Raw genomic sequence first — 25,922 nt, 5'->3', positions numbered from 1 at the left:
TGTGGACAGAAGTATTTTTTAGATTTTAAAAAATCAGCCATTCAGCATCGTTATATTCCACACTTTTCCACTGCTTAGTGATGTGTAAAGTCAGGCTCATGTGAAGCCCAGCTTGGGTGATAGAGCACATACTGTAAGCGCTTTAATTTCTCATTAATGCAGAATCATTATCAGACCTCTCCACATGCAGATTTGAGAGATTTGACCTCTTTGTGTTGTAATGCTAGCGAAAAAGCTCTTTCTGGCTTTTTACTGTACACACTTGCACAAACTGAATTACCAGACCAGTGGACCACCAGGCACCCCTACCAGGAGCTGGGCACCACAGGTCAGCCTGGACTGCACCTCAGTGCGACCCCCCGTGCTGGAGGACCCGGTCTGCACACCACAACAGGTGAGAGAGACCCAGGACCCAGGACCTGGTGTGTAGTCCTTTCTGACTAACCTAATCCATTGTCTTTTTGCATTTTTTAAATTCTTAAAAACACACCTGGGCATTGTCATTTCATTTATGTATTATTTATCTCTTTACTTTACTGAACCATATCGAGTGTGATGTCTCATTAAGTGTGAATGAAATATGATCTGAGAGCTCTGACAATATCATTTATGTTAAAAAGGCAGAAGATTAAGTGACGTTGCTTTGATACCTGACATTTTGTATGTTCTTAGTATCATTATACAGTTTTGTAAATTCTCTGACCCTGCTACCTTGTTTTAGCTCAGTATTTTACACCAACTGTGTTATTGCGACAATCCTAACTTTAACTGTCTATGTTGGAGCGAAACTCTTGACAAGACATTAAAATAGCTCTCAACTTCAGTCAGATTTCCAGTGTACGCTTTTTAATTGCAGGCTGCATGGAGAGTGATACAGCTTCTGTATAGAGACTGTTCAGTTTCCAAGAAATGTCTGAGTAAAAGTGTACAGGATTTTCAATCAGCCGCCCATCCATATGCAGTAGGGTACAGGTCCCCTTCTGATATCCCCAAGGACGGCTGTATCTTGTCATAGACATTGTCTTGGGACATTTTGTCTCCAGCCATTTTATACAAGCAGCTCGGGTTTACTCAAGGACAGTGGAGAGCTAGTAACTATGGAGGAGTGATGCCAACTTTTAGTGAAAAGTACCCAGACTCTAAATCTTACACAACAGATATAAAAGTATCAAGCTCCCACACTTGAGACGGCATTTTCTATGCATTCGCAGCCCCATGGATCAGCCCTACCCCTCATGATGGCGGCCTACCCAGGGTGCTTTGCGTGGAGGGCCAGTTTGCATGCCGGACATTTGGCTGTGTGGATTCGGCGCAGGTGTGTGACGGCAGACAGGACTGTTTGGACGGGTCAGACGAAGAACGCTGTGGTACGAATCGATGACATGTGACAACGATAGATTTTAGGGGAAATCTGATGACAAGTACAATGACGTAAAATAGAGCGTAATAGAATAAATTTTGCAGCAATTGGTCTTGATGATATTGGTGCCATATGGAGACACAGTAGACAGCAGGTACAGCTCTGTGCAAATGAACACTTCCAAACAATCTGTACACAGAGACTGTACATGTTACTTCTTGGATAAAACACTTTACGACATACCCTTTCGAAATCCAATTCACACTCCAGTTCATAATCTGAAAAATTACAATGTGAATCACCATATATAAAGAATAGAAAATCACTTATCCTTGCCATCATCGCTCACAAGTGTAATGCCACCACCATAGACAAGAAGAATTAATATCTTCTGCTTTTGCCCCAGAGAAAGTTAGTTATTTTTTTTTAATCAGATTCATATTGTTGCTTCCACAAGTAAAAGCTTTGAGAAGTCATTTTGAATTTCTTTTACTTCTTTTATCCTTAGAAAATGTCACATTCAAATTCAATGAGCTTCTATTTTTGTCTCTCTATTTGTCCATAGGCACCACGGCCAGGCCGGCTATAACCCCACAGCGCCCCCTGGTGCCCAGCCCGTGCTCTCCCAAACAGTTCTCCTGCGGCAGTGGGGAGTGTGTTCACCTGGACCGCAGGTGTGATCTGCACAAAGACTGTGTGGATGGATCAGACGAGAAAGACTGTGGTAGGATATGTGTCAGCCTCTACAACTGGTAGTTAGATCAAATCAAGAAGGGCTGATATTTTTTATTACATGCTGCAGGTTGATAAGATAGCGACTCTATAAAGATCAAGTGATCAAGTTATGAAAATGATTTGTTAATATTATCCCCATTTAGAATCTTTTCTTGTTGTTGAGGTGTTACTTTTGAAAGCAAATCTTAACTGCACAGTATATTGTCTACAATAGTTCTCTCTAATCCTCTTTCCTTCCCTCTTGTGTCTCAGTGTAGTCCTAATAATAATGCCAAACAACTAATCTAAGTTCTTAAACACTCTCCTCTCCTCCTGTCCTCTCAGTGGACTGCATCATGTCTCCATGGACGACGTGGAGTCAGTGCAGTGTCTCCTGTGGTTTGGGCTCCTTGTTTCGGCAGAGGGACATCCTGAGGGAAGCTCTGCCTGGAGGGGCCTGTGGTGGCGCCCAGTTTGACAGCCGAGCCTGCTTTCCTCAAGCATGTCCAGGTTTAGCTTCCTTCCTTTGTCTCTTTTTAGGTTTTCAGTCTCTTGTGATAGTCAGGGTCACTTAAATATCCTCCTGTCCTGTGTTGCAACTCTTTCCCTATATGTCCTGAAGTTGATGGCCACTGGTCTGAGTGGACAGAGTGGTCAGATTGTGATGCCGAGTGTGGCGGAGGCATCAGGAGGAGGAACCGGACCTGCTCAGCTCCTCCCCCTAAGAACGGCGGGCGGGACTGCGAGGGCATGACCCTGCAGAGCCAGAGCTGCAACAACCAACCCTGCAGCCCAGGGACCGGCACACAGACAGGTGAGTCTAGAGTCTGCAATTGAGCGACAAGAGGTCCAAGTGATTCAACATTTTTAACTGTATTGGTTACATATATACCACTAGGGCATTTCAATCGTTGAACAGTTTTTACATGTTCAGTAACCAGCTGGCTCCAGTGGCTGTTTCAGCACCCTTATTCTTTATTCTCACATTCTCTTTGCGCAGCATTAAAAAAAAAAAAGTAAGACAGCAAGTAATATTTCATGATAAATATACTGAAACACTAACTGACTCTGTTGCAATGATAGCATTAATTATAGCACCTCTGCATTGCAAATATTAAATTAGTTTAATTGTGTCTCTGCCCATTGCCGATGTCTTTAATTAAGCATACTAATTGACTGACTGAATGGTGGTTCAGGCTGCGTTGGCGGCATGGTGCTGGTGACCGAGGCAGACTGCCTGGCAGGGAGAGTTGAGCCCTGCCCTCCTACCTGCTCACAGCTCAGCTTGACCAACAACTGCACTGGAACATGTGAACTGGGTAAGACACACTAAGAATGGGATGGTGTGGGGTCTGGGGCCAAATTGCAGGGCCAGTTTGCTTCTGGTTTAAAGTGATGCAAAGACAACAATAGATTTACTGCAGCTGAGTGGGAAATGTCATTCATTTTGCCCTTTTGATACTGTTTAATCAGTCTGCATATTCATCAGAGGCAAAGGTTTACAGAAACTTTGTCTATATCCTTGTTTAACTTAAACAATATGAAAAACTGTTCAATATCCACATGGCTATCTAATAAGACAAATAGCCATTTCAGGAGACACACTTGATTTATGAAACTTCAATGTTTTTTTCTGTTTGTTAGTGTAAAGAGGACAGGGTGGGGTAAATATGAGCATACACTGCACTGGAAAACAGGCTAGTACAAGAAGCTATGATTTAATGGATTGGCGGTTTAAGCTCATCTATTCGCTGATTCAGACCAGAACAATGTCCTGGTGAGATGGAAAAGCCTCTAAAAATCTGGTCCAATCAGGGAAATTTATGTAGGTAGGACAGTAGCTCCCTGAGGTTTAATCACCAGTGGCTGAAAGTGATTCAGACAATAATGCATTCTGTGTTTCTCCAGGGTGTCGCTGTCCTGATGGCCGCTATCTGCAGGAGGGGAGATGTGTTAACGCCAGCCAATGTGTCTGTCACTGGGACGGGCTGATCCTGCAGCCCGGACAGGCCGTCAGCAGGGACCAGTGCACCACATGGTGAGAACAGAGACACACACACACACACAACTGAAAGACTTAGTTTTATTTTTAGTTCTGGTATATATATATATATATATATATATATATTTTTTTTTTTTTTTAAATACAAAACAATTGCGGTTTTATTGGCAGTCTGTATAAATTGGTAGGACCACTGAGCCTCATACCCTGTCTGTTAAAAAATCCAAATGACACAGATTATTTTTGTCCCGCCAGTGTTTGCAGAGATGGACAAGTCATGTGTGACAACTCAAGCTGTGTGACAAGCTGTGATTGGTCAGCTTGGTCGTCATGGTCACCATGTGATGTGACCTGTGGTCTGGGTCTACAGCAGCGTTACAGGTACCCATTTAATATAATGGATTTGTATAGCACATACAATACATGCAGTAGTCTTAAAGCAACTACAAGGACTTTTTGACTGGTTATGAGACAGTCTCAATTTAATACTGATGTATTTCTATGAACCACATAGGCAGACCCAACCCTACTCAACTCAACCCTAAATCAGGCAGAATACATTTTATGCACTGCCCTTTACGGTGTGAAATTTCACTAACTGTGTATTAGTGAAAGAAGTGCAACAGAAAGTGTCAACCTCAAGGGGGCAGTGCAGCAGAAATTTAATGCTGGTGTTGAGTCACTCTTTAACTGTCAGATCCTCGGTCACAGTTAACTAAGGTCTGCTGTATTTACCTTCGCTCTGCCTCCAGCTTGATGTCTTCTCCTCCCTGCCTTTGCTGTCTCTTCCCTCGGCCATATTTGGCTCCTATGCATTGTGAACAGAAGCGTCTCTTCTCACATGCGATGTTTCACTCGCTTTCGTAACAAGAGCAGATCAAAATCTTTACGAAACAAGGTGGTGGCACTCATTGGAAATGCAGTGTTCATTCTAGGACACAACACCGCTTTTGTCCACAGGGGCCGCCAAAAGCAACACAAAAATGAAAAATCCTTCTAGTTGCTTTGAAGAGTGAATCAACACCAGCAGGAAACTTGTGCTTCACTGCCCTTTAGAGGTCAGAACTTTCAGGCTTGTTGCACCTCAGGTCACACCCAATCAGAGATGTAGCTGCAGGGACTTCGCCACGGATAGCTGCCAACAATACCTGCTGCCACATCACTAATTGGGTGCGTTCAGAGGTGCAACAGCCCTGAAAGTTTCAGCCCCTAGAGGGCAGCGCAGCAGGAGTTTTCTACCTCATAGGATTTAGTGCTGAGTTACTCTTTAAAATCTCAGAGGATTCAAATAGTGACCAAACATTGAAACAACCAGGCACCAAACAGAAAACAGTCCTCAAAGGAGATAAAAGATTGGGTTGTGTGTGTATTTTTTCATTTTACTTACTGCTATGATTATATATAGACGGCTGAAGAGACAACTCAGGTCTTGTGCTCTGATGACTGTGTCTCCCAGGTCACCAGTGAACCCAGCAGGGCCAGTCCGAGTCCAGCCCTGTCCAGGAGACTCCTCTGAGGCCCGTCGGTGCTTCAGCCCCTGCCTCCCTGGTAAACCGGCCGGCACGCCATGCACACCGCAGTAAAACTCATGCTGACACATTACGTTTGTCTCCTTTGTGTTTTCAGGATTAGTCCTTGCTGATATCAAGGATCATATTACCAAGACAACATGTTTTTGAAAACTCAGGTTTTAAAGGTTCACGCAGTGGTCACCTGATCAAAATGTTTCCTGTATGGCACCGTGGAAACCCCCCTCCATAATTTTTGATAACGTATGCATTTTTTACCACTTGCTATTCAGGTAAAGTAGTGAACTAGTCTTTATAATGAAGCCAGCCAACCAAACCTGTCTGGAACCATGAGCAGAAAACCTGATTCACAGTCAGAATACCACTTTAGAGAAAGCCTTCAGTCTCAGGCCAGCATGTGTTGTGAATATCAAACAACACAACAAACCTTGAACTTGGCCAGTATATCTTGAATTGTCTAGACCGACTCCAGCATTTTTGCTTTGTGAAATATAACTTGATAAGTAATCGATTTATGCCGTGTTTCAGGATCCTTGCTCCACTAAAGAAAATAATTAAATTGAACATAACAGAGAGAACACTTTGCTGTGAGTTTGGGGGCAGACCGTTTACTCCAATAACTACAGATATTCCAATTAAACAACCGTTTACAGTTTAAAAATACCTATAAATGTGTGAAACTGTCACATGCTGTCAAAAAGCTCTGGCTTTTGAACAGATAAGGTTATAAACTATAAACTGTAACAAAGCTAATCATAATAAACTTTTGGAAACACTGAGGTTAGCGCATAGCAGGCCACAAATAATTACAGTCAGAGTTTTCATATGGAAATGGGATTACCGTCATAATGAATTCCGTGTATTCTGTCATTTCCCTCCTGATATGCCATGGAAGTGAAGCCTCTCTCTCAGAGCGTTGAATCTAACCACCAGAGGGCAGTATTATGATTGTCTTCTATGTTGTGCAGCGGCACCAGATGGAGTTTGGAGCAAATGGACTGCATGGTCAGAGTGCAGTAAGACCTGTTTCCACCACGTGGACGACGTCGGGCTCAGGCGACGCTTCCGAAGCTGCAGCCACACACACACATCCTCCAAACACACACACATGTACTCCAACCAGACTGACGTGCATGCTGCCTGTGATGGGGACAGTGAGGAGCAAGAGCCTTGTAATACCGTGCACTGTCCAGGTATGACAGATATTGCAGACATGACAACTGTTAGTTTTACAGTTCACCAATCCCCAGTTCCATAGTTTGCCTCTGTTTCACCTCCACAAATTGCACATCTGAGTATTTGTTTCTCTGCGTAAAAAGACCATAAAATGAATTTTATTTGACGCTTCCAGTGAACGGAGGCTGGTCAGAATGGTCACCGTGGTCTCTGTGTTCCTCTGAGTGTGATTCCGGTGTCCAAACAAGAGAGCGACTCTGCAACTCACCCTCACCACTGCATGGAGGCAGCAGCTGCCCCGGGCCACACATACAAACAAGAGACTGCAACTCCCATCCCTGCTCAGGTACTGCAGTAAACCAGTGGTGACTGATGACACGCACTTTGAGGGGCCTTCAGATAATTCATGTGTAGAGTGAGAGAGGGGGCAAAAGAGACAGATAGCTCAGGCCATTTTATTTGTCACCCTGTTGATCACCCATTCACTCCATTTTATAGCATGCAGTATATCACAGTGATTTGAATTTCCCCTGATATCAGGCAGTGCTTGTCTTATTTTTCATGTCACATGCAAAAAAATATACCATCTTATCGTCCTAAAGCACAAAGTGGGGTGCAACAAAGAACAGCATCCCATACACCAGGAGATTTAAACTATACTTAAAACTATAAGCAGAACATAAAACTTTTTCAACTTTATGTTACTGTTCATAAAAGAAAATCATTAGTTTGAAAGCAATTAGTGGAAACAAAGTGTTGATTAACAGGCTGGTAAACAAATTTGTGCCTAATATTTGCAAGAAATTAGCTTTTTGTGGAAAAATGATGAATGATGTAATTTTAGCTCATAAAACATGGAAAATGACACTTAACATGTTGCATTTACATTTTTGATTGGTATATTAAATGAAATCCTGCTGTTGGGTTTGTCAATTTCTCTGCCCACAGGAAGTGACAAACTTAAATAAAAGATGACATATTCCAGGATGGATATTAAAATTTAATATTTTGTCATGCAATTACTTTATGCTACCGTTTGCCACCATGCAAAGTTGCAAAAACTACACCAGCCTCAGCCTAACACATTGTGGTGTGAGTGCACTGTGCTTACATTTGTGCCGTTCTCACAGGTGTGTGTCCAGAGGGCATGGTCTACATGACAGCAGATGAGTGTGAGGCTCACGGCGGCGCGTGCCCTCGGGTGTGTTTGGACATGACCGCAGCAGAGGTGCAGTGTGCCACGGCGTGTTACGACGGCTGCTACTGCGCCCTGGGTTTCTACCTGTTCAATGGAAGCTGTGTTCCCTTGGCCCAATGCCCGTGCTACCATCAGGGGGAGCTGTACCCAGCTGGTGCCACATTGCCTGTGGACAAATGCAATAACTGGTACTGTCTGCTGGTGTCCAAAGACATGACTAGGCTAATAGTGAAGCCCTCAAGTCACTGAGGCTTGCTCAGTATACTGAATAAAGAGAGTGGATTATGTACCACTTGAGAAAAATGACACCTACTCCTACAAAATGACTGTTGGTATTCAAGTAAATTGCTGGTCAGGATATGTGAGGGGTTTCATGCAGAAATAAACAGTCAAAAGATCCAGGACTACAACTTTATTCATGTGACCCCTTCCTGTAAAAATGTCTTTACTTTTGTCTGTTGTAGATAATAGACATTCCAACAGTTTTTGATGTTCTTTTAATGATTTTACACAAAAAAGATAAAGGTAAAATTAAGAGAAAAGTAAAAAGTGAATTAGATGAGCATTCATCAACATTGCTGGTGTCAGAGCGCAGTGTCAAGTCTAAAATCAAATGATTTTTTTTTTTTTTTTTTTTGCATTGTATGTCTCAAACAGTACCTGCACTAATGGAGTCATGGAGTGCCCGACTGCTCCTTGCCCTGGTGAGTGAATTTACTATTAATTGCATCTCCTTTTGACTAATAAACTGCCTGGCACTTTGTATTCAAAATCCCTCCTTTGTTTATCTCCTTCTCTTGTCCCATCTGTCTCGTTCTGTCTCTCTTTGTCTTCATTGTGTGTGTCCCAGTGGATTGTGGGTGGAGTAGCTGGACCCAGTGGAGTGCGTGCAGTCGGACGTGTGATGTCGGTGTGAGGCGGCGGTATCGCTCTGGGACCAATCCCCCGCCGTCGTCAGGGGGTCGGCCCTGCAAAGGAGACAGAGTGGGGATGGATACCTGCAGCATCGAGCCCTGCTTTGGTACTTAGTCATGTTAACTTGATGATGTGATGTAGAACCAATCTGGTTTGACTGGACTAAACCAATACAGCACATTCAAAATACAACGGAGTTGGCGTTAACCCGCTTTTTCCATTTTATTTCAGTTAAAAGGATTGAAAACAACCCAAATTTTAAACAGTAATGACTCATGTGTGATTATCTCTAGGTGTGAAGGAGCCGTGGGGTGCGTGGTCGGAGTGTTCGGTGACGTGCGGAGGAGGTTACCGGAACCGAACCCGTGGGCCGATCCGAACCCACGGCACCGCTCAGCAGTTTAGTGCTTGTAACCTGCAGCCCTGTGGTATGGCAAGAGAATACATTACTGTTTTACATTCAGTCACAATGCTTAGATTTCATTTCTAGCATGAGCAACGGGAATGGCATGCACCGGTTTTAGACAAGACTCAATAAACACTTTTTTTTCAGGTTCCTGTCAGTCATGGGATTTCTGGAATATCATGGAATACAGAGAGGGAGTGTTAGGGAATTAGATAATCTCTCTGAGGAAGACAGAAAACATCAGAAAAGTTTGTAGATGTCTCACTTTTGCAGATATACCGGCATGTGCTTTACAGCTTGTTGCATTATACGGTGGTTTTGATATAGAAACATTAACAAACCATGAAGGAATTAAATTTTTAGGCCATGAAAGTACTTGGATTTAAAATTCATGGAATTTTGTATTAGGGTATAGCAGGAGCCTTGATTTTTTTGTGCCTGATTTAGCAACAATTAATCTATTTCAAAATATTTTAGAATATATATCACCGAGGAACACTGATATCTCCATGTTTTTTAATTAGGGATTAAGGTTATGTCAATACGTTTTTTTAAAGGTTGATGCTGATATTTTTTATATGAACTGTATGAGTGATTTTTCACCCTCAAAGTTTCATATTCATGCATGTTGATGTGTTTGACTGGACAAAGACGGTCTGTCCCACCTGTGTGTGGCGTTAGGTGATGGCAGGGTGTGTCCGCCGGGCCAGGAGTGGAAGCAGTGTGTGAAGGGCGCAGTGTCATGTGCAGACCTCACCATGGGTCTCAGCAGGAACTGTACACCCGGCTGCCAGTGTCCACACGGGACTGTCCAGCAGGTGGGTGGGGCGTCTAAACACACACTTACACACACAAACCCACACAGACACAACCTCACCATGCATGCTCCTCCATTTTACCAGGACGGAGTGTGTGTGCGGGAGTCTGAGTGTCGCTGTGACGTGGACGGGGAGCGGTACAAGCCGGGAGACGTCGTCCCCAGAGACTGCAACAACTGGTAATATTCCCGAAGAGTTCAAATCATCTTGCGTGCTGTCCAAATTTAAATTTGCACACTATTGTGAAAGCTGATCTATCTTCATTCACTGTTTCATAACAACATCATTTATGTTGTGTCATACAGTAGAAATGCAGTAAAGTAATAAATGTGTTAATGGCCTCTGACCCACAATTAAGTCAATGGCTCCACAGCTGTAGGCGGTCCTGTTCCTTAGGTCAGGTGTAAAGATGTAGTTAAGAGGTGTGATTGTGTTAAATATCTGTGTCCACATTGACAGCACATGTGAAGCAGGGAGGCTGATCAACTGCACTCAACTCAGCTGTAATGGTAAGTGAACCTATTTCACTTTTTTTTCACATGCACTTTAGTTTGTCACCACACAAACATCTTAACAGGGATCGAGCAAGAGTGATGGTTCAAATGGAACGTGATCACACGTGAAGGATAAAAGGTTTTTAGTCAATATAGTGTCAAATTTAACACTACAGACTGTTTTTTCCTGTCAAGGCTGGTGACCAACACATTCTTACATTTTGAAAGCATCTTACAAAATGCACAGTCTTTTCATTTGTATCGCTGAGGAACTCACACTGCAGGTGTAGCCAATGCAAATGGACCCTTTGATCATGACAGCCGTGTGGTAGTGATACATTGAACAACATAAATAACAGAAGACTATGATTAGCTTGCAGCATTGTATCCTCTCCTTCTCCCCATCATCTCACTGATGTATTGTATGTATTCCACTCTGTTTCCTCCCTCTCTGCCTCCTCACACACACACACACACACACACACACGCTCCAGTGGATGGCCAGTGGTCCCTGTGGACTCCTTGGGGTCAGTGTTCGGTGTCGTGCGGAGCAGGTCTCCAGTCTCGGTACCGGTTCTGCTCCAGCCCCCAGCGCTCCGGGAGTGGCCTGCCCTGCCTCGGACCACATCGTGAGGACCAAGTCTGCATCACTGCCCCCTGTGACCGTGAGTCAAAGACTACAGTTATACAGCTGTCATTTCAGTGGAATTTACTCTCTGCATCTCCTGCATTACAGAAATGTATTGCTACCACACCAAAAAAATAAAAACACATCAGTATCATGTCATAAGCTGAAAGGTTTATTGTACAAGATGTTTTACATTTGGATGCATTACAGTTTTCTTCTCTGTGTGTATACAGTATGTACTGTAACCACACTGCACAGAATTGCAATAAAAGTCAGAACACGTCCATATCAAGCTGAACAGTGTGAGCACAATGTTTTGCATCACTTTATTTGTTCAACTTGGATGATAAAATTTGCATTTGAATAAGATGTAACCATAAGCCAGACTAACTCAATAGTAATGACTGTTGGCAATAAATACTAGACAGATACAGCTTTCTTGAGCTTCATATCTACGTTTCTTAGTATCTTACAGTATCCGTCTGCTTTGCCTCCTTTGTAGCCATTTGACAGGTGCTGTTTCAAGAGCAATTTAACTCAGTGAAACATGTTGTCAGATGTATCCTTTCTGCAGTTTCTCAAGAAAAATGAGAGTCCTCACCATCCAGTTGATTTCACAATATGACGTCAGAGACTACATGATTCATTGCAATTCATTATCATCATCATTAGTTGAATTGTTGAGTTCCTTGTTTGCTTTTTGTTAAAACGCCATAAAGATGAATGAATCTGATTCACTACACAGACTAAACAGAGAGAGGTTAAGCTCGCTTTTACAATGAAAAGAAATAGGACTTGGAATGATTAATTTTGTTTTGTTCACATTCTAACCATTCCTTTTATTGTTTTATTATTTTATTATATTTTAACCATTCCTTTTATTAGCTTGTTGTCTGTAGACAGATGCATCCCTGATATCACCAGACTGCATCAATTATCTTTTTGTCCCAGTGGATTCAAATATTCCCAAGACACTGCTGGAATTAACAGTATTAAAACAGAATACAGACTGAATGAGGGTTAGTTGTCTGCCACACCAGCTTGTAAACAGTTGCAAATCAACAAACAGACAAACCTGACAACAGTCTGGCTGGTGTCAAGTTGGTTGATATTCCTGTTTCATGGTGTTTTGGCTGCTTCCAGGTGACGGTGGCTGGGGTCAGTGGAGCAACTGGACCGACTGCTCCAAGTCATGTGGTGGGGGCGTCCGGAGCCGGAGGAGGGAGTGTGACAGTCCCAGTCCAGAGGGCGAGGGGAACTACTGCGAGGGACTGGGAACTGAGGTCAAAGCCTGTAACACTGACCACTGCCCAGGTACATGTCCACTCTGTAGGATCTGTAACTGTGCATCTGTTTATCCTTCAAGTAGTATCACTCACTGTTCCCACCGGTCTTTCTTAATTTCTTAAATTTAATGAAATGCACTGAAGTCTATCCACATAGGGAAACTCTGTGAATTAGATTGTTCCTCTGGGGAAGTCAGAGAATGTTAGAAAATATAAAAAATGAGGAATATTCCACAATATACGTTATAACTTGTTTCATGCGGTCATTGTTTAAGATGATAGCGCTCAGCTGTTTTTCCCCCACAGTAGCCCTGCTGTGTTTAGAACTTTACTGAGCTGAAAAACAACATAAACCAAGAGGAACGTATGGATATCGTGACTCTCAGACCATAACCGCCCTCTGAATTGGTTATGAAGAGTGTTTTCTATGCGTGAATGTGTTGCCTCAAGTGAAAAATGTGGCCAGAGGAGCCTTTTTTTTTTTTTTTTACACCATTGCCATGTTGTGGAACAGCCTTCCTACCTACACATCAAGTCTTTAAATATGAGAGGGGTATATAGAAGTCAGGTTAGGACTTTTTTTATGGAACAAGGTGACTACACTGTAACTTATAGTACTTGTACTATAAGTTTTGTACATTCTGCATTATTAACCTTCATTTAGCCAAGCAAACTGATAAAGAACCCATCTTTATGTGTATAATATGTGTGCAGATGTTGTGTGTGTACTGTGCTTGTGTATGCAGAGGATTCTGGCTCTCAGTATGTTAGTGTATCTATAGTGGATAACTGTGCGTGTATGTGTGTGTGTGTGTGTGTGTCTGTGTGTTTCTGTGTGTTTCAGTGGCTCCATGCTCCCAGGTTCCCGGGACAGTGTTCAGTAGCTGCGGTCCCTCGTGCCCTCGCTCCTGTGATGACCTGGCTGTGAGTGTCATTTTAAACATGACTCCTGTCTCCTCCCACCACCGCTAGCACAAGACTGAATCAGCTGTTGCACATCTATTGTCTCTGTGAGACTCTGTGAGACAGTCTGCGATCCATTGCACCGCAGGGTCTCAAGGAGGCTGAGAGATGATCTTGGGACAGTGATTGATGGATTCTGAAAAAAATATTTCCAATCCTAAATATAGATTTTTTTAAAAATCATGTTTAATATTCAGTATGACTGTCTTGTCTCGTGAAATAATAAATATTTAAAACCTCTTATCTTTTAAAAATGAATCAAGTAAAAAACCCAGAAAAATATTCACGTCAAAATTAATCAGTCTGCTCACTGAGGCTACAGCAGGGGGTCAGAAATAAGCATCACTATGTGTTTTTGCAGTAATGAAGCTGTAACTGTTGAAAATACCCGGTCTGGTGGACAAGAGTATGAGACAGTAAATTAAAATCCTGTCATTAATTTGCTCCATAAGCACTATGTGAAATGATATGAGACACAGTGGGGTGTCCTTTGCCACGTCTGAAAACTGATGATACTGATGAATGCTTGATTGTCCTGTCCTCTAGCACTGTGAGTGGCGTTGTGAGGCGGGGTGCTACTGTACAGAGGGAAAGGTCCTATCTGCTAACGGGACGGCCTGTGTAGAGAGGGAAGACTGTCCCTGTCTGCACCTCAGCACGGGACAGCGGCTGCAGCCAGGAGAGACCACCACAGCCCCTGACGGGTGTAACAACTGGTCAGGAGACAAGACACACATACTGGCATATACAAATTTACACACTCCTATAAACTCAGTGAGACAGAAAGGAGAGGAAAGGAATCATTATGTTTGTATTTACTATGTGTTTCAGCACCTGCACTGGTGGGACGCTCAACTGCACCAGTGACCCCTGCCCAGGTGAGTAAGGCCAGTTGTAATTTTCAGGATGGATTGGATAAAAGATCACTGCCCTGCTGGTAGTGTTGTACATACTGTAGCTGCAGGCCAATTCACAGACGTTAATTAAGCCTTTCCATGAGCAGAATTTAAATGACTGGAGCTCAGACCGTCAGAATCGAACTCATCTTTTAAATCCCTTGTTATCACCTTTTTCTATAGAGCTGATTTACATGAAAAAATGACGTTTCTTTCTTATAGTGTTTCTTTGTTTTTGCTGCTGTGCTCTACATTTTCTTGTTTAATCCATGGCTTGGCTGGGAGGCACCTTGGGTTTTTAACAAAATTTTTACTGAAGTTATTATTGCTACTGGGGTTACAGATTGTTGGTTTCATTAAAGCCCCCCTCCAGCTATTTGTTAAGTTTTTTTCCATGAACAAACTTATTACCAAAAAATGGCTCAAATGTAACTCTACATCTTACCCTCATTAAAAAGCCTCCCTCTTTATAGTAAATCAACCATTAATTAATTGATAATCATTAACATTAATCACTGAAATTCTAGTGGTGATTTACTAATCATTGATGGATGAGTAACATCTCCAATTACCACTGCAGTAGTATTCATTCAGATTCAATTGATGCCCCAAAATATTATTTTCCGCCTAAACACAGGCAGAACATCAGTCACATCTTTCTTGACACTTTCATAATCAAACACAGCCCTTTTTGTCCACCATGGAGAAGTTGTATTGTGTCTGGGATTTTTTAGATGTTCCTCTTCTCTGTGTGCTCAGTGTCAGGTGGCTGGTGTGAGTGGTCGGAGTGGACGCCTTGCTCCAGGACTTGCGGCGCGGAGTCGGTGTCTCGCTACAGGAGCTGTGGCTGTCCTGAACCCAAGGCTGGAGGGGCGGCGTGCCCTGGAGAGCAGGAGATCCACAACGGGGTCGGGGTTCAGATCCAAAGGCAGCCCTGTCCTGTCATCTCCTTCTGTCCCGGTAGGAAGCAGAGACGTCTTCATGGAGACTTCTGACATTGAGTTACCCTTGGTTCCTGCTGTGTCTTGATAGAACCGCTTTTAAACCAAGACAGTTTCAGCTGCGAAACAGACTTTTGGCTGAAACTGCTTGTAAAAATGTAGTTTAAGAGGCTCAAAACAGCTTCCAAATCCCTCAACATCACAACTCTAGAGGGTTTCATGCCATGGTTCCATGGTCTTAATAAGCAAAGTGACATTCTAATGCATTTCCTTCTCTATTTTTGTCCACCATTTGCCCTTTATATCTCCTGTTTTTTGCTGTCTTGTTTTTATTCCTTCCCACTCTGTTTTTCTGTGTGTCTTTGTCTCCTTGCCCTGTGGTCTGCTGCCCAGGTAGAGAAAAATAATGATGTTGTGGCACTGTGATGTTTTTATTCTTCTCCTTGGTATCCTTACCTCTAATAACTGTTTATTTCTATTCATCTCTCACACTGTCACACATCATTTGTTGGTGGTTACTCACTTTGTTGCTCCCTCTTTCTGCCCCTCACACCCTCTCTCTCTCTCTCTCTCTCTCTCTCTCTCTCTCTCTCTCTCTCTCCTTTATCCAGTCCATGGTTCATGGAGTCCCTGGTCAGCGTGGTCAGAGTGTGATGGCTGTGCCGGGTCGTCTAGACGTACTAGGGAGTGCAACAGTCCTCCCGCCAGGTTTGGTGGCCTGCCGTGTCTTGGAGAGAGCAGGCAGAGTCATGGCTGCCATGACAACAGCACCGTATGCTCAGGTTGGCTACCTTATCCTTATCGTGCATCTACATAGACAAGCATATATGTCTCATTTTAGAAACAAAAGCTCTTGAATGGAAATGAGGATGAAATGAGAAAATGTCAAGTCAGCACATGTTTTTAATACGTTGGGACGAGCAAGGCTGAGGCTGAATGATGATTGAGGCGAGGAGGGGCTTTAATGGGAAAGCAAGTGGTGCCTTATCCCGCATTAGCATTCCTGTATCGGTACCTTGTTCTCCCAGCAGGTGAAGCCTGAAGAGAAAAAAGCCAAGACGCCTGTTGATTGCATGTGCCTGAATGAAATGAATAGCTGAAAGGGAAAATTGATGAAATCTCTCCCTGTCTTGTTCTCGCATGTTCCTGTGTGTGCCCTTTCCCAAAGAATGATTACAGCGGTAGCGATAAACACAAAAGTGACGGGGATTTTGGACCACTGTGATAGTTCTACAAGAAAACAGGATTTCATTCAGTCACACATTCAATAGGTTTCTTGGCTTGGCTGGGCCTCACTACCTGCTAAACTACAGTGAACAGATACTGTAGGCATGTAGCACTCCCAACCTGTCAACATTTTCATTTTTGCTTGTCACAAACTCTGTTCACAAAGCATGAGATGGACTTAATTTATTTTACACTGAAAACTCCTTGGCATTTGAAAAACATAAGAAAACAATTCATTTGTTGGACTGTCTCTATTTTAGAGTTGTTGACTAATACATTTCAAGTTCAAAACTGAACTCAGCAGGTGCTTGTCTTACCCACTGAGAACATATCGAGCTCACAGCGGGCCACAACGTCCTCCCCAGTTTGCTGTAAATGTTAATCAGCTGCGAGTTGTGCCTCTTCCCCTGCTGTGCAGACTGTGGTGGAGGCCAGGAAGAATGGCCTTGTGGGAAGCCCTGCCCTCGCTCCTGTTCAGACCTCCATGGTGACACCGTGTGTTTGGACTCCACTGGGTGCAGCAAGACCTGCGGTTGTCCGGGCGACATGGTCATGCAGGACGGAGTGTGTGTGTCCAGAGAGGAGTGCCGCTGCAAATACCACAACAGCACTGCTACTGGTTAGACCCTCACTCTGTTTACATGCTGGAAAATCTACCCAGCCAAACTAAAAATACTTTAATTCTGGATAAAATGTTACAGGATGAGAAAAGCATCTTGAAGTTTGAGCTGACTTCAGGCAACCGTGTCATTTCTAACCCCAGTGAAGAGGTTACACGCTGTTTCAGGACAATCTGTCGACACATTTTTGTCTGTATCATAGAAGTGACAGTCAGTGTCCCATTGATTGCTTGCAGTTTTTTTTTTCTGTCTCTCCGTGTCTCTCTCTCTTCAACACTCTCTGCTTTTCTCTCTCTTCAGGTGGTCTTGATTCCAGTAATGCATCATGGGTATGGCCTGGTGGGTCTGACTGGCAGTTTGCAAATCCGGGAGACAGCATCATCAGCGACTGCAAAAACTGGTACAACTGAACAGCTCTGTAGCTTTTTTTGGACAAACTGGAGTTGGTGTATAATTTGTTTTTACATTTGAAAACAGGGGTGCTGCCAGGGATTTTGCGCCACATGAAAAGATATATCACCCTCCTTTCTTTTTTAAACAATGGGGGACATACTTTCATCCTCTCTTTTCTCTCTCCTGTCTGTCTTCTCACTTTTGGAGGCTCGATTTTTTTTAATTTTTTTTTTAGCTGAAACAAGATGCTTCTCTGGCACGCCTCACTTGCAATTCACTGCTAAAAATTACAATACTGTTCATTTTATCATTAACTTTTTGCCAAAAACAAGAAAAGAAAAAGATACCATTAGTTTTATTAGTACATTGCAAATAAAACATATTATGAAGTCATAGGTCTTTAGAAAGGAAAAAGTCTCATTAGTACCCAGGCAGGATTTGAAAGAAAACTATTTGCATGATTTAATGGCATTAATATCACCTTGAGTTTTTCCGTACTTTTATTTTACTGCTTTGTTCTCTTCTTCTTCCCTCTCTCCCCTCAGTTCATGTGAGGCTGGCGTTTTGCAGTGTCAGTCAGTCCCCGGTTGCCATGTCGATGGCGGCTGGAGCCAGTGGGGAGCCTGGACAGAGTGCTCACTTCCCTGCGGAGCTGGAGTCAAGTTCAGGAGACGTCAGTGTGATAACCCGTCACCGCAGAGTGGTGGGCGGGGCTGTCTGGGCACCGCTGAGCAGCAGAAAGACTGCAACACACACCCCTGCACAGGTACACAGCGCTGAGATCTGCAAACTTCACACATCTTGTGTAGAGCCTGAAAACGTCTTGCTAAACCCCAACTGAGCTCAAGAGTTAATCAGCTTTTTTTTGTGAGCACAAACAGACTAACATCATCCTTTTGCTCACAAATGCTCAGTGAGGTTGGGTGTGAAGTTTGAAAATAAGCCTGACCTGCTCACATTTGATATCAGAGGATGTATTCTCACACCCAAAACAATATGATGAGGCAGTTGCATTTGAGACTAATTTACCACATAATTTTGCCACTGAAATTTCCGCTAGCTGGTCTCGATTCAGGAATTTCAATATTACCTCAGCATTCCCAGTTCTGTCTGTTGCATGATTGTGTTTGGTGCTTTGTTCCTACACTGCAGAGCATGGTGCTTTTTGTTTCTAAACGTATTCTGTTCTGGGGCTAGGAGGTGATTTTAGCTGGAATAAAAGAGGGAAACCAAATGGCATCCATCCCAGCTTATTTTATGAAAACTATCTGCCTGAACGTTTCTTTACTGTACCCAGACATTCTGTTCTCCACATGCACCACATACACTCTTTCTGGCCCAGGACCAGATGCTGCATGGAGCCTTGCTCCTCTCCAATACATTCTCCCTTTCAACTTTCCTCAAGTCTAAAAATATGCAAAGGGCAGTTAACGGCTCAGTATAGTTTTTGGGAACAAAAGATTCTCCAGATCCCTCTCTTTCTGCTTGGTAATTTGGACAGCAAAACCATTGCCTACCTACACTGTTCCTTGTTAAGACAGTCACTGCAAAGTGAGATTTTCCCTCAGGAAAAGGTCAAACTCTGGGAAATACAGCTTAATTTACTTTGTATCTTGTATCTTTGTATCTGATTTGCTTAAAAATACATTGTTGATAAAATAATCATCTGTACACCAGAAATATTGAACGATAAATATTGGAAAGCAGGTGTTGTCTCTTGGATGTGCACCCACTGGGATGAAACCCTTGAAAATGTTTTCCCTCTTGCTTCTCTTATGGAGTTGTCTTTACATCTTCGTGTATATTTTTTCCCTCAGAGTCGGTAGGTCCGTGGCTGCCGTGGTCTCAGTGGTCAGTGTGTTCAGTCAGCTGTGGTGGAGGGCAGCAGTCCCGCTCTCGCCGCTGTAGCTCCCCGCCCTGCAGCGGCCTCAGCCGGCAGAGCAAGACCTGCAACACGCAGGTGTGCCTCGGTGAGTCGCCATCAGCTTCTGGCACCGTCCCACACAAGACACATTCATTCATTTGTGTACCCTTCTATTTCCCTCCATCTGTAAATATGGTTTTCCAGCATTGCCTCACCTGTGTTTTCTGTGGAAGCACATCTACAAGCGTTGGGTAATTTGCTTGCGACAATAATATAAATAAAGATTTTCATCACCACTTTCATCACTTCTTGGCTGATTGCTACATTATTTTTTCCTGCATCCCCGGAGTTCTTCGCCACACACAATCCCCTCTCATCTCGGGAGCTGTTTTTGTCCCGTACTGTCATTACCGACGGTTGATAAGTGTTCCGTGAAATGAGACTCCCGTCTTGTCATTTTGCTAACTCATAGACTGATTTCTCCTAATGTGAAATAAGCACTTCAGAGGTTTGCTGTTTCTGAGATGGGATATGAGAGAGGAGTTAAACAAATGGCATGAAAAGTCGTGATATTTGGAGTGAACTTTTGTAGTTATTAGGGTATTTTGGTTGTGAGCCCCAGGTTGCAATTTCAGAGAGCTCTTGAATATTATTTATATCATGAAATATGGACAGCTCTACTGTAATTACAGTTGGAGTTTGATGATTGTTTTTTTTACTTAAGCACCATTGAAATCAAATGTGCTATCACACTTCATCTATCTTAACAATACTGTATCTCACTGTGACAAGTCTCTTCACATCCTTCTATAAGTAAACTGTAGTGACAAATTGTACTTGCTTTTTTGGCTTGGCTGAGCAAAAAGGCTAGATGAGGAATTTCCATTATACACTGCAAAAACTCAAGATCTTACAAAGAATATTTGTCTTATTTCAAGTCAAATTGTCTTATTCCTTGTCAAAATGTCTAAAAACAAGTTACTTCTGAGGTGATCATGTCTTATTTTAAGTGTAATGAGATATTTTGACTAGAAATAAGACATTTTGACTTGAAATAAGACAAATATTCTTGGTAAGATTTAGAGTTTTTGCAGTGTATTTACTGTTATTTCCTTGCTGTGTGGCAGCCTATAGCCAAGAGAATGTAAAGGGAGCACTGATAGAGAGTTTTGAATATCTCTGATCTGCTGTGCAGAGGTGGGCTGCCCTCCTGGCAGGCTGTACAGGGAGTGTGAGCGAGGTGAAGGTTGCCCGTTCAGCTGCGCCCAGGTCAGCGGCAGGGAGGGCTGCTACTCAGACGGCTGTGAGGAGGGCTGCCACTGTCCCCCGCAAACCTACCAGCATCATGGACTCTGTTTCCAGGTGGGGTCTCGATACATAGGTAACAAAATACATAGCTAACAAACCGATGACTTGCTGGGAATTTAATGCAATCTCCTTTTTCAGCAGAAGTGTTCAGTTCGCTTTTTCTCAGAGTTACCTCAGTTTAAAATGTTCAGAGCATTTTAATTCTCACTGAGCATTTCTCATTCTCATTTTAGGAGTGTCCGTGTCTGGTAGACAGAGAGTTCCTGGCCGCTCTGCAGAGTGTTTCTGTCACACCTCTCTCCTCTCTGCTCCTCCATAACGTCTCAGAGGGAGTGGAGCTCCAGTCTGGAGACACAGTGGTCCATGACTGCAGCTCCTGGTGAGGAGAGAGCACTTCCACTCATCATGATGATTGTCTTCATCATCATCGTCAGCACATGCAATATTACCATTGTCAACACCATTGAGATTACTTTCACTTTCCCCATCATCACCACGTCATCACCACACCATCAGCACCCCTATCACGTTATCAAGACTATCATCACAGCTACAGTATCACTTTTATCATCATCATCACCTTTGTCAGTGTTGTCATTGTCAGAATATCTGTCTATTTATTTTTTCTGTCTTTTTATGTAGTTAGTTCATACTTTTACCTCTGTTAAGCTGGAAGATATTTGAAACTATGCCCACGTATTTACAAACGGGAGCTGCCCATTATTACCACTGGTCACAGGATATTCATAGGGTATTCCTCAAAAAGTCTGAAAAAGGCGATTATCCCAATTGAAGGCCTTAAAAAGTACTAAAATTAAGTTTCTTAGTGTGATTCCTTTGCCTAAGGCACATACCATGTGACTGCAATATACTGACAGTTTTTTTCCTTTTCATTGTATCTACTTTACTAAACATAATTAGATTTCATGTCCCTTAACAATTCATTTGCCATTGTCCATTTTTCCTATTTCTTCAGAACTTTTTGTAGCTATGTTCAGTTGGAAATAGTTTTGCAAACTTGATTTCTTTTATTTGTTTTTGAATTGGTCTTTAATTCAGTTCCAAGTAACATTAAAAGGGTTATAAAATACTGATATTTTGCTTTCTAATACCTCCAGATGCCTTGACTTAGCAGCTTTGCTGGAAAACTATGGGCAATTATGGGTGTCCAGGACAAAGTGTCTTTGTCCTGGACACCACAACAGTAGTTTTTTAATAGCTAGCCTAGGGATCTGAGGATGAAACTGTCCAGCCACAAGCTCACATCCATAATTTTTTGGCTATTAACACTCCATTCTCCTCAGTTCTTCAAACCATTAATTCACAATTATCTCCATAAAGCTTCTTAATCGGCAGACTGGCCATCTCTCATCCCTCTGCCCCTCTAGCTGGTGTGAGCATGGCAGATGGAACTGTTCCCTGGAGCACTGCCCAGTAGACGGTGGTCTGTCACCCTGGGGCCCCTGGAGTCCCTGCTCCTTGTCTTGTGGAGGTCTGGGACTGAAGACTCGCTCCAGGGGCTGCACCCATCCTGCCCCGGCCCATGGAGGGAGAGACTGTCAGGGGCCACGCCAGGAAACTACATACTGCCAGGCCCCTGATTGCCCAGGTACAATATATGGATGCATGTGTGTGTATATTTGGGGGTAGAAGAAAACACTTCCAGGGGTCAGCTTCATGAGTGTGAATACGCGTCAAGCAGGATATTTAATATTTTTCATTTGGTGCCTCTGTAAATGCTCAGCATTAGTTTCTGCTGTTTGGATGATTGTGTCAAGCCCAAACCCAAAGTAATTATGACATTTTCTATTTTTATCATCCAATAAAGGGAAAGTGAATACATAAGGAAGGTGTACTTTAAAGTGTCTTTATGCATATTCCTCACTGGCTGGGTTTGGACTGATAATATGTCTTTTTACATGTTCTTATCAGTGATTGTTGGTCCTACAGAAGAACCCGGCATACCAGGTAAATGAATCCTTCCATATAAGACTGTTCAGCTAATGCATTTCTCTTTTATTCATTTATTTTCTCATCCATAGCATCCATAATCTCTTTTTCTGTCTTACTTGCTTTTTGACAGAGACCAATTTTGCCTTTTACTGCACAAAATGTCCTAATATGTTTTATTCAGAGGAGCACTTTGCACACCTATTTCATTAGACAGCTGTATGGGCGAGGGACAAGTGGTTCAAAAGCAAACAGGCTCACTTGTTTCGCCTTATGAAGGTCTAGCACCAAAACATCACAAATAAATGTATCGGTGCAAGTTAGACCACGTCTGTCAGTCTGATATGATTTATTGCAGTGTCTGTCTGCAAAACTGAATTTGAATTTACATTCTTTCTCTCTCTCTAATAGATGAGGATGCTGGCTTCTCTCCCTGGTCGTCGTGGAGTCCCTGCACGAAGACTTGCAGTGATGCTCTCAGCCCGGCCATGAAATCCCGTCACCGAAGTTGTATCAAACCTCCCTGCTTTGGAGACTCACATCAGGAGAAGGCCTGCAACCTGCCCCAGTGCTCAGGTACATACAGATTATCTGTCTCTCTGTTTAAATCCACACTTTTTACACTTTACTAATTCATTCATTCATTCATTCATTCATTCATTCATCTTCTTGCTGGAGCCTATCCCAGCGCACATAGGGTGGAAGGCAGTCAAACACCCTGGACAGGTTGCCAGTCCATCGCAGGGCAGACAGACAAACACTGACATCCACTTTACTAATTCAATTAATAAATTCTTGTATAGTTTCAGTGAAACTACAGCAAATAGCTATCTCCCTAACAACCCGTTAATCTAGTAAGCCTCTTATTTGTTGCTGCTTTCCAGCAGTGAACACTGCATGTTAGATGGTGTGAAACCTGGCTTAGTATGATGGAATATTAGAAACCATGGGGTCACTGGTTCACTTTACTGGACCAGCATCGAATGTCTGTAAGGAGGGAATGAAAAACACTTGCTGTTTACTTAAAGGAATATAATACAAAAAATGATATTTTCCCACTTAAGCCTAATGCAACACATCCAGACAATTTCTTTGTGACTTGGTGAGATTTTCAGTGTACTGCGACCTGCTACTGCGACCTGTCTCTTCTCAGCCTGGTACAATGAAGCTGGATGGGTATTCTTTTGTGGATCTCACACCATCAAAAAATTAGATGTGAAAAACAGCTCATTCCAAAAACAATGACATTCATATCCAGTATAATCTGCAGCCCTTTACTGGGAACTGTTTCCTGCTGATGAACATTGGCAAGCCATATCTATCTGCTTCCAAAATGGCTGTTAGCCTACTGCCTTCCTGTGTTGTGAATTGTGTCACTAAATTCTGAGAATCTGAATCTTTCTGGGTGAATTTCCAGATCCCAGCCACCTGCTCCTGTTGGCTGGAATTGAAACAACTTTGATAACAAGCTTGTTCTCAAATGTAGGGTTCGAACTGGCAAATCAGTCTACTGCCACACCCACAGCCTGTGCCCAAGCAACACCTCCAATAACAAGTATCACCGCAGAGAATTCCCTTAAAGAAGCTTCAGCTTGTCAGCCTACAGATATTGAACATGAACAAATCTTGGTGAATGTGAAGGTTATACACACAAGTTATACCAAATAAAAAGGGCATATTGTTAACCTGGGCTGACAGTCCCTTGCCAAAGCCATTGCTTTTTACTGTCTTATATCAGACATCTGCATCGTTATTCAATATTTTGCAGAACTGAGATTATCATCTGTTTTCTCTGATATCATATCTATCAGTATACTGTAGATTTCATCAGACCTGTTTATTTGATGTGTGGCACTGTTTATGCTGGCTGTGGTATTTCATTTTTCACCCTGTTTATCCCAGAAACCCCGGAACAGCTGTTTCGTTTAACAAATCCATCTGAGAGTACACAGAGAGGTGTTTTTATTCAAATTTAACCAGGAGGTGATCCAGGTATTAAAATCTTAAAAATGATAATAGAGTGTGTCTATGTGTATGTGCTCTCAGGTAGGGAGAAAAGTTGAAATAAAACAACAAAACAAATAGGATGGACAATTTGAGACATTAGTGCCATTACTGCCATGAACAAATGGCTATTGTGAAGGAGACTGACAGCCTCTATACGGCATTTTACATTGTCTGCCATCATTCAATCATTCATTTTGGAAATGTAATATAATTTACTGTTGGCCCCAGAAATAGAAACCATTATTCATGCATTGTTTTTCTTGAATTTATTTTTGTCTTGTAATCAACTTCTTGTCTTCTTTGGCCACTGCAGCTGGCTCAGTTGTTCATGGAATTCTTGTCACATTTAGAAGCAAATGAGGGAGAACAAGAAATCTGATTGGCTGTTGATGGGCACTGACTCCCAGAAGTTGAGATTTGCTTTAGTTTTTGTGGTCAACAGACCAGTCACCGGTCATCACATTGGCTGAGTTTCTTGGGTTGCTCTGCTCCATAGAAAACGAATGGGCTTCCATTGACTGGTCGATCAAGTCAATGGTTGTGTGAATGTAACATCTTCTCTGTGACATGAAACAACAGGATATATGAGTCATGTAGTCTTAACTTTGAGAAACACGGTCACTAACAGCACCAGTGATGTGAGACTGACACCAACATTTGTCTCAACCACAGTATCACTTTTTCACAGTATCATAATTAATTTTAAAAAGAAGCATTTTCATTTTAAAATGTTGCGTGTAGCAACTTTAAATGTGGTATTTAGAGTATGTTGCATGTATATATCTTGTGTGTATTTCCAGGTGGTGGTGAGGTCTGTGTTGGGGAGGACTGTGCCCGGAGGAACTGTTCCTGGACAGAGTGGGGGGAGTGGAGCTCCTGTTCACGCTCCTGCGGCGTTGGCCAGCAGCAGAGGATCCGAACCTTCCTCAGCCCGGGAAGCAACGGGTCGTGGTGTGAAGACATCCTGGGAGGAAACCTGGAGCACCGCTTCTGTAACATCAGGCCCTGCCGAGGTCAGTTAACTGGGCCAGCATTCAGGGTCAAATGGCCGTCAATTCAACTGATTCACCAGGATGTGGATATTTTAAAAAATCTCCTCAGATTGAGAAAGATTCCTTTCAGAAAAAATCATAGAGTGCATCTTGTCTTAAGTGAAATAATGTGGAGTGAGTTGGAATTATCAATAGCCTTAAAAGTCGCTGCTTCATTTTATATTTTGAGCTTTAT

At 42.8% G+C, this 25,922-nt stretch overlaps 1 protein-coding gene across 1 annotated transcript in view; it reads left to right on the top strand.

Annotated features, from left to right (window-relative positions):
• Positions 1-25,922, top strand: part of sspo (SCO-spondin) — a 95,846-nt gene that overhangs the window by 35,276 nt on the left and 34,648 nt on the right. The window contains exons 56-90 of the mRNA XM_030079977.1: positions 284-394; positions 1,212-1,367; positions 1,926-2,084; positions 2,420-2,584; positions 2,697-2,888; positions 3,271-3,393; positions 3,983-4,112; positions 4,332-4,457; positions 5,533-5,624; positions 6,574-6,798; positions 6,957-7,127; positions 7,912-8,167; positions 8,637-8,683; positions 8,830-9,000; positions 9,188-9,322; positions 9,982-10,118; positions 10,203-10,297; positions 10,578-10,627; positions 11,107-11,277; positions 12,384-12,554; positions 13,371-13,450; positions 14,036-14,205; positions 14,321-14,367; positions 15,145-15,345; positions 15,938-16,108; positions 16,972-17,172; positions 17,474-17,573; positions 18,112-18,332; positions 19,384-19,536; positions 20,626-20,792; positions 20,972-21,117; positions 22,127-22,347; positions 22,671-22,706; positions 23,100-23,258; positions 25,496-25,708. Of these exons, the coding sequence (XP_029935837.1) occupies positions 284-394; positions 1,212-1,367; positions 1,926-2,084; positions 2,420-2,584; positions 2,697-2,888; positions 3,271-3,393; positions 3,983-4,112; positions 4,332-4,457; positions 5,533-5,624; positions 6,574-6,798; positions 6,957-7,127; positions 7,912-8,167; positions 8,637-8,683; positions 8,830-9,000; positions 9,188-9,322; positions 9,982-10,118; positions 10,203-10,297; positions 10,578-10,627; positions 11,107-11,277; positions 12,384-12,554; positions 13,371-13,450; positions 14,036-14,205; positions 14,321-14,367; positions 15,145-15,345; positions 15,938-16,108; positions 16,972-17,172; positions 17,474-17,573; positions 18,112-18,332; positions 19,384-19,536; positions 20,626-20,792; positions 20,972-21,117; positions 22,127-22,347; positions 22,671-22,706; positions 23,100-23,258; positions 25,496-25,708 (5,169 nt within the window). The remainder of the gene's footprint in view (positions 1-283; positions 395-1,211; positions 1,368-1,925; positions 2,085-2,419; positions 2,585-2,696; positions 2,889-3,270; positions 3,394-3,982; positions 4,113-4,331; positions 4,458-5,532; positions 5,625-6,573; positions 6,799-6,956; positions 7,128-7,911; positions 8,168-8,636; positions 8,684-8,829; positions 9,001-9,187; positions 9,323-9,981; positions 10,119-10,202; positions 10,298-10,577; positions 10,628-11,106; positions 11,278-12,383; positions 12,555-13,370; positions 13,451-14,035; positions 14,206-14,320; positions 14,368-15,144; positions 15,346-15,937; positions 16,109-16,971; positions 17,173-17,473; positions 17,574-18,111; positions 18,333-19,383; positions 19,537-20,625; positions 20,793-20,971; positions 21,118-22,126; positions 22,348-22,670; positions 22,707-23,099; positions 23,259-25,495; positions 25,709-25,922) is intronic.

This window comes from Myripristis murdjan, chromosome 20 (genome assembly GCF_902150065.1).
Source record: "Myripristis murdjan chromosome 20, fMyrMur1.1, whole genome shotgun sequence".
Lineage (NCBI taxonomy): Eukaryota > Metazoa > Chordata > Actinopteri > Holocentriformes > Holocentridae > Myripristis > Myripristis murdjan.
The sequence above is the reverse complement of the archived record's forward strand: the minus strand, read 5'-3'. Positions and strand labels throughout refer to the sequence as shown.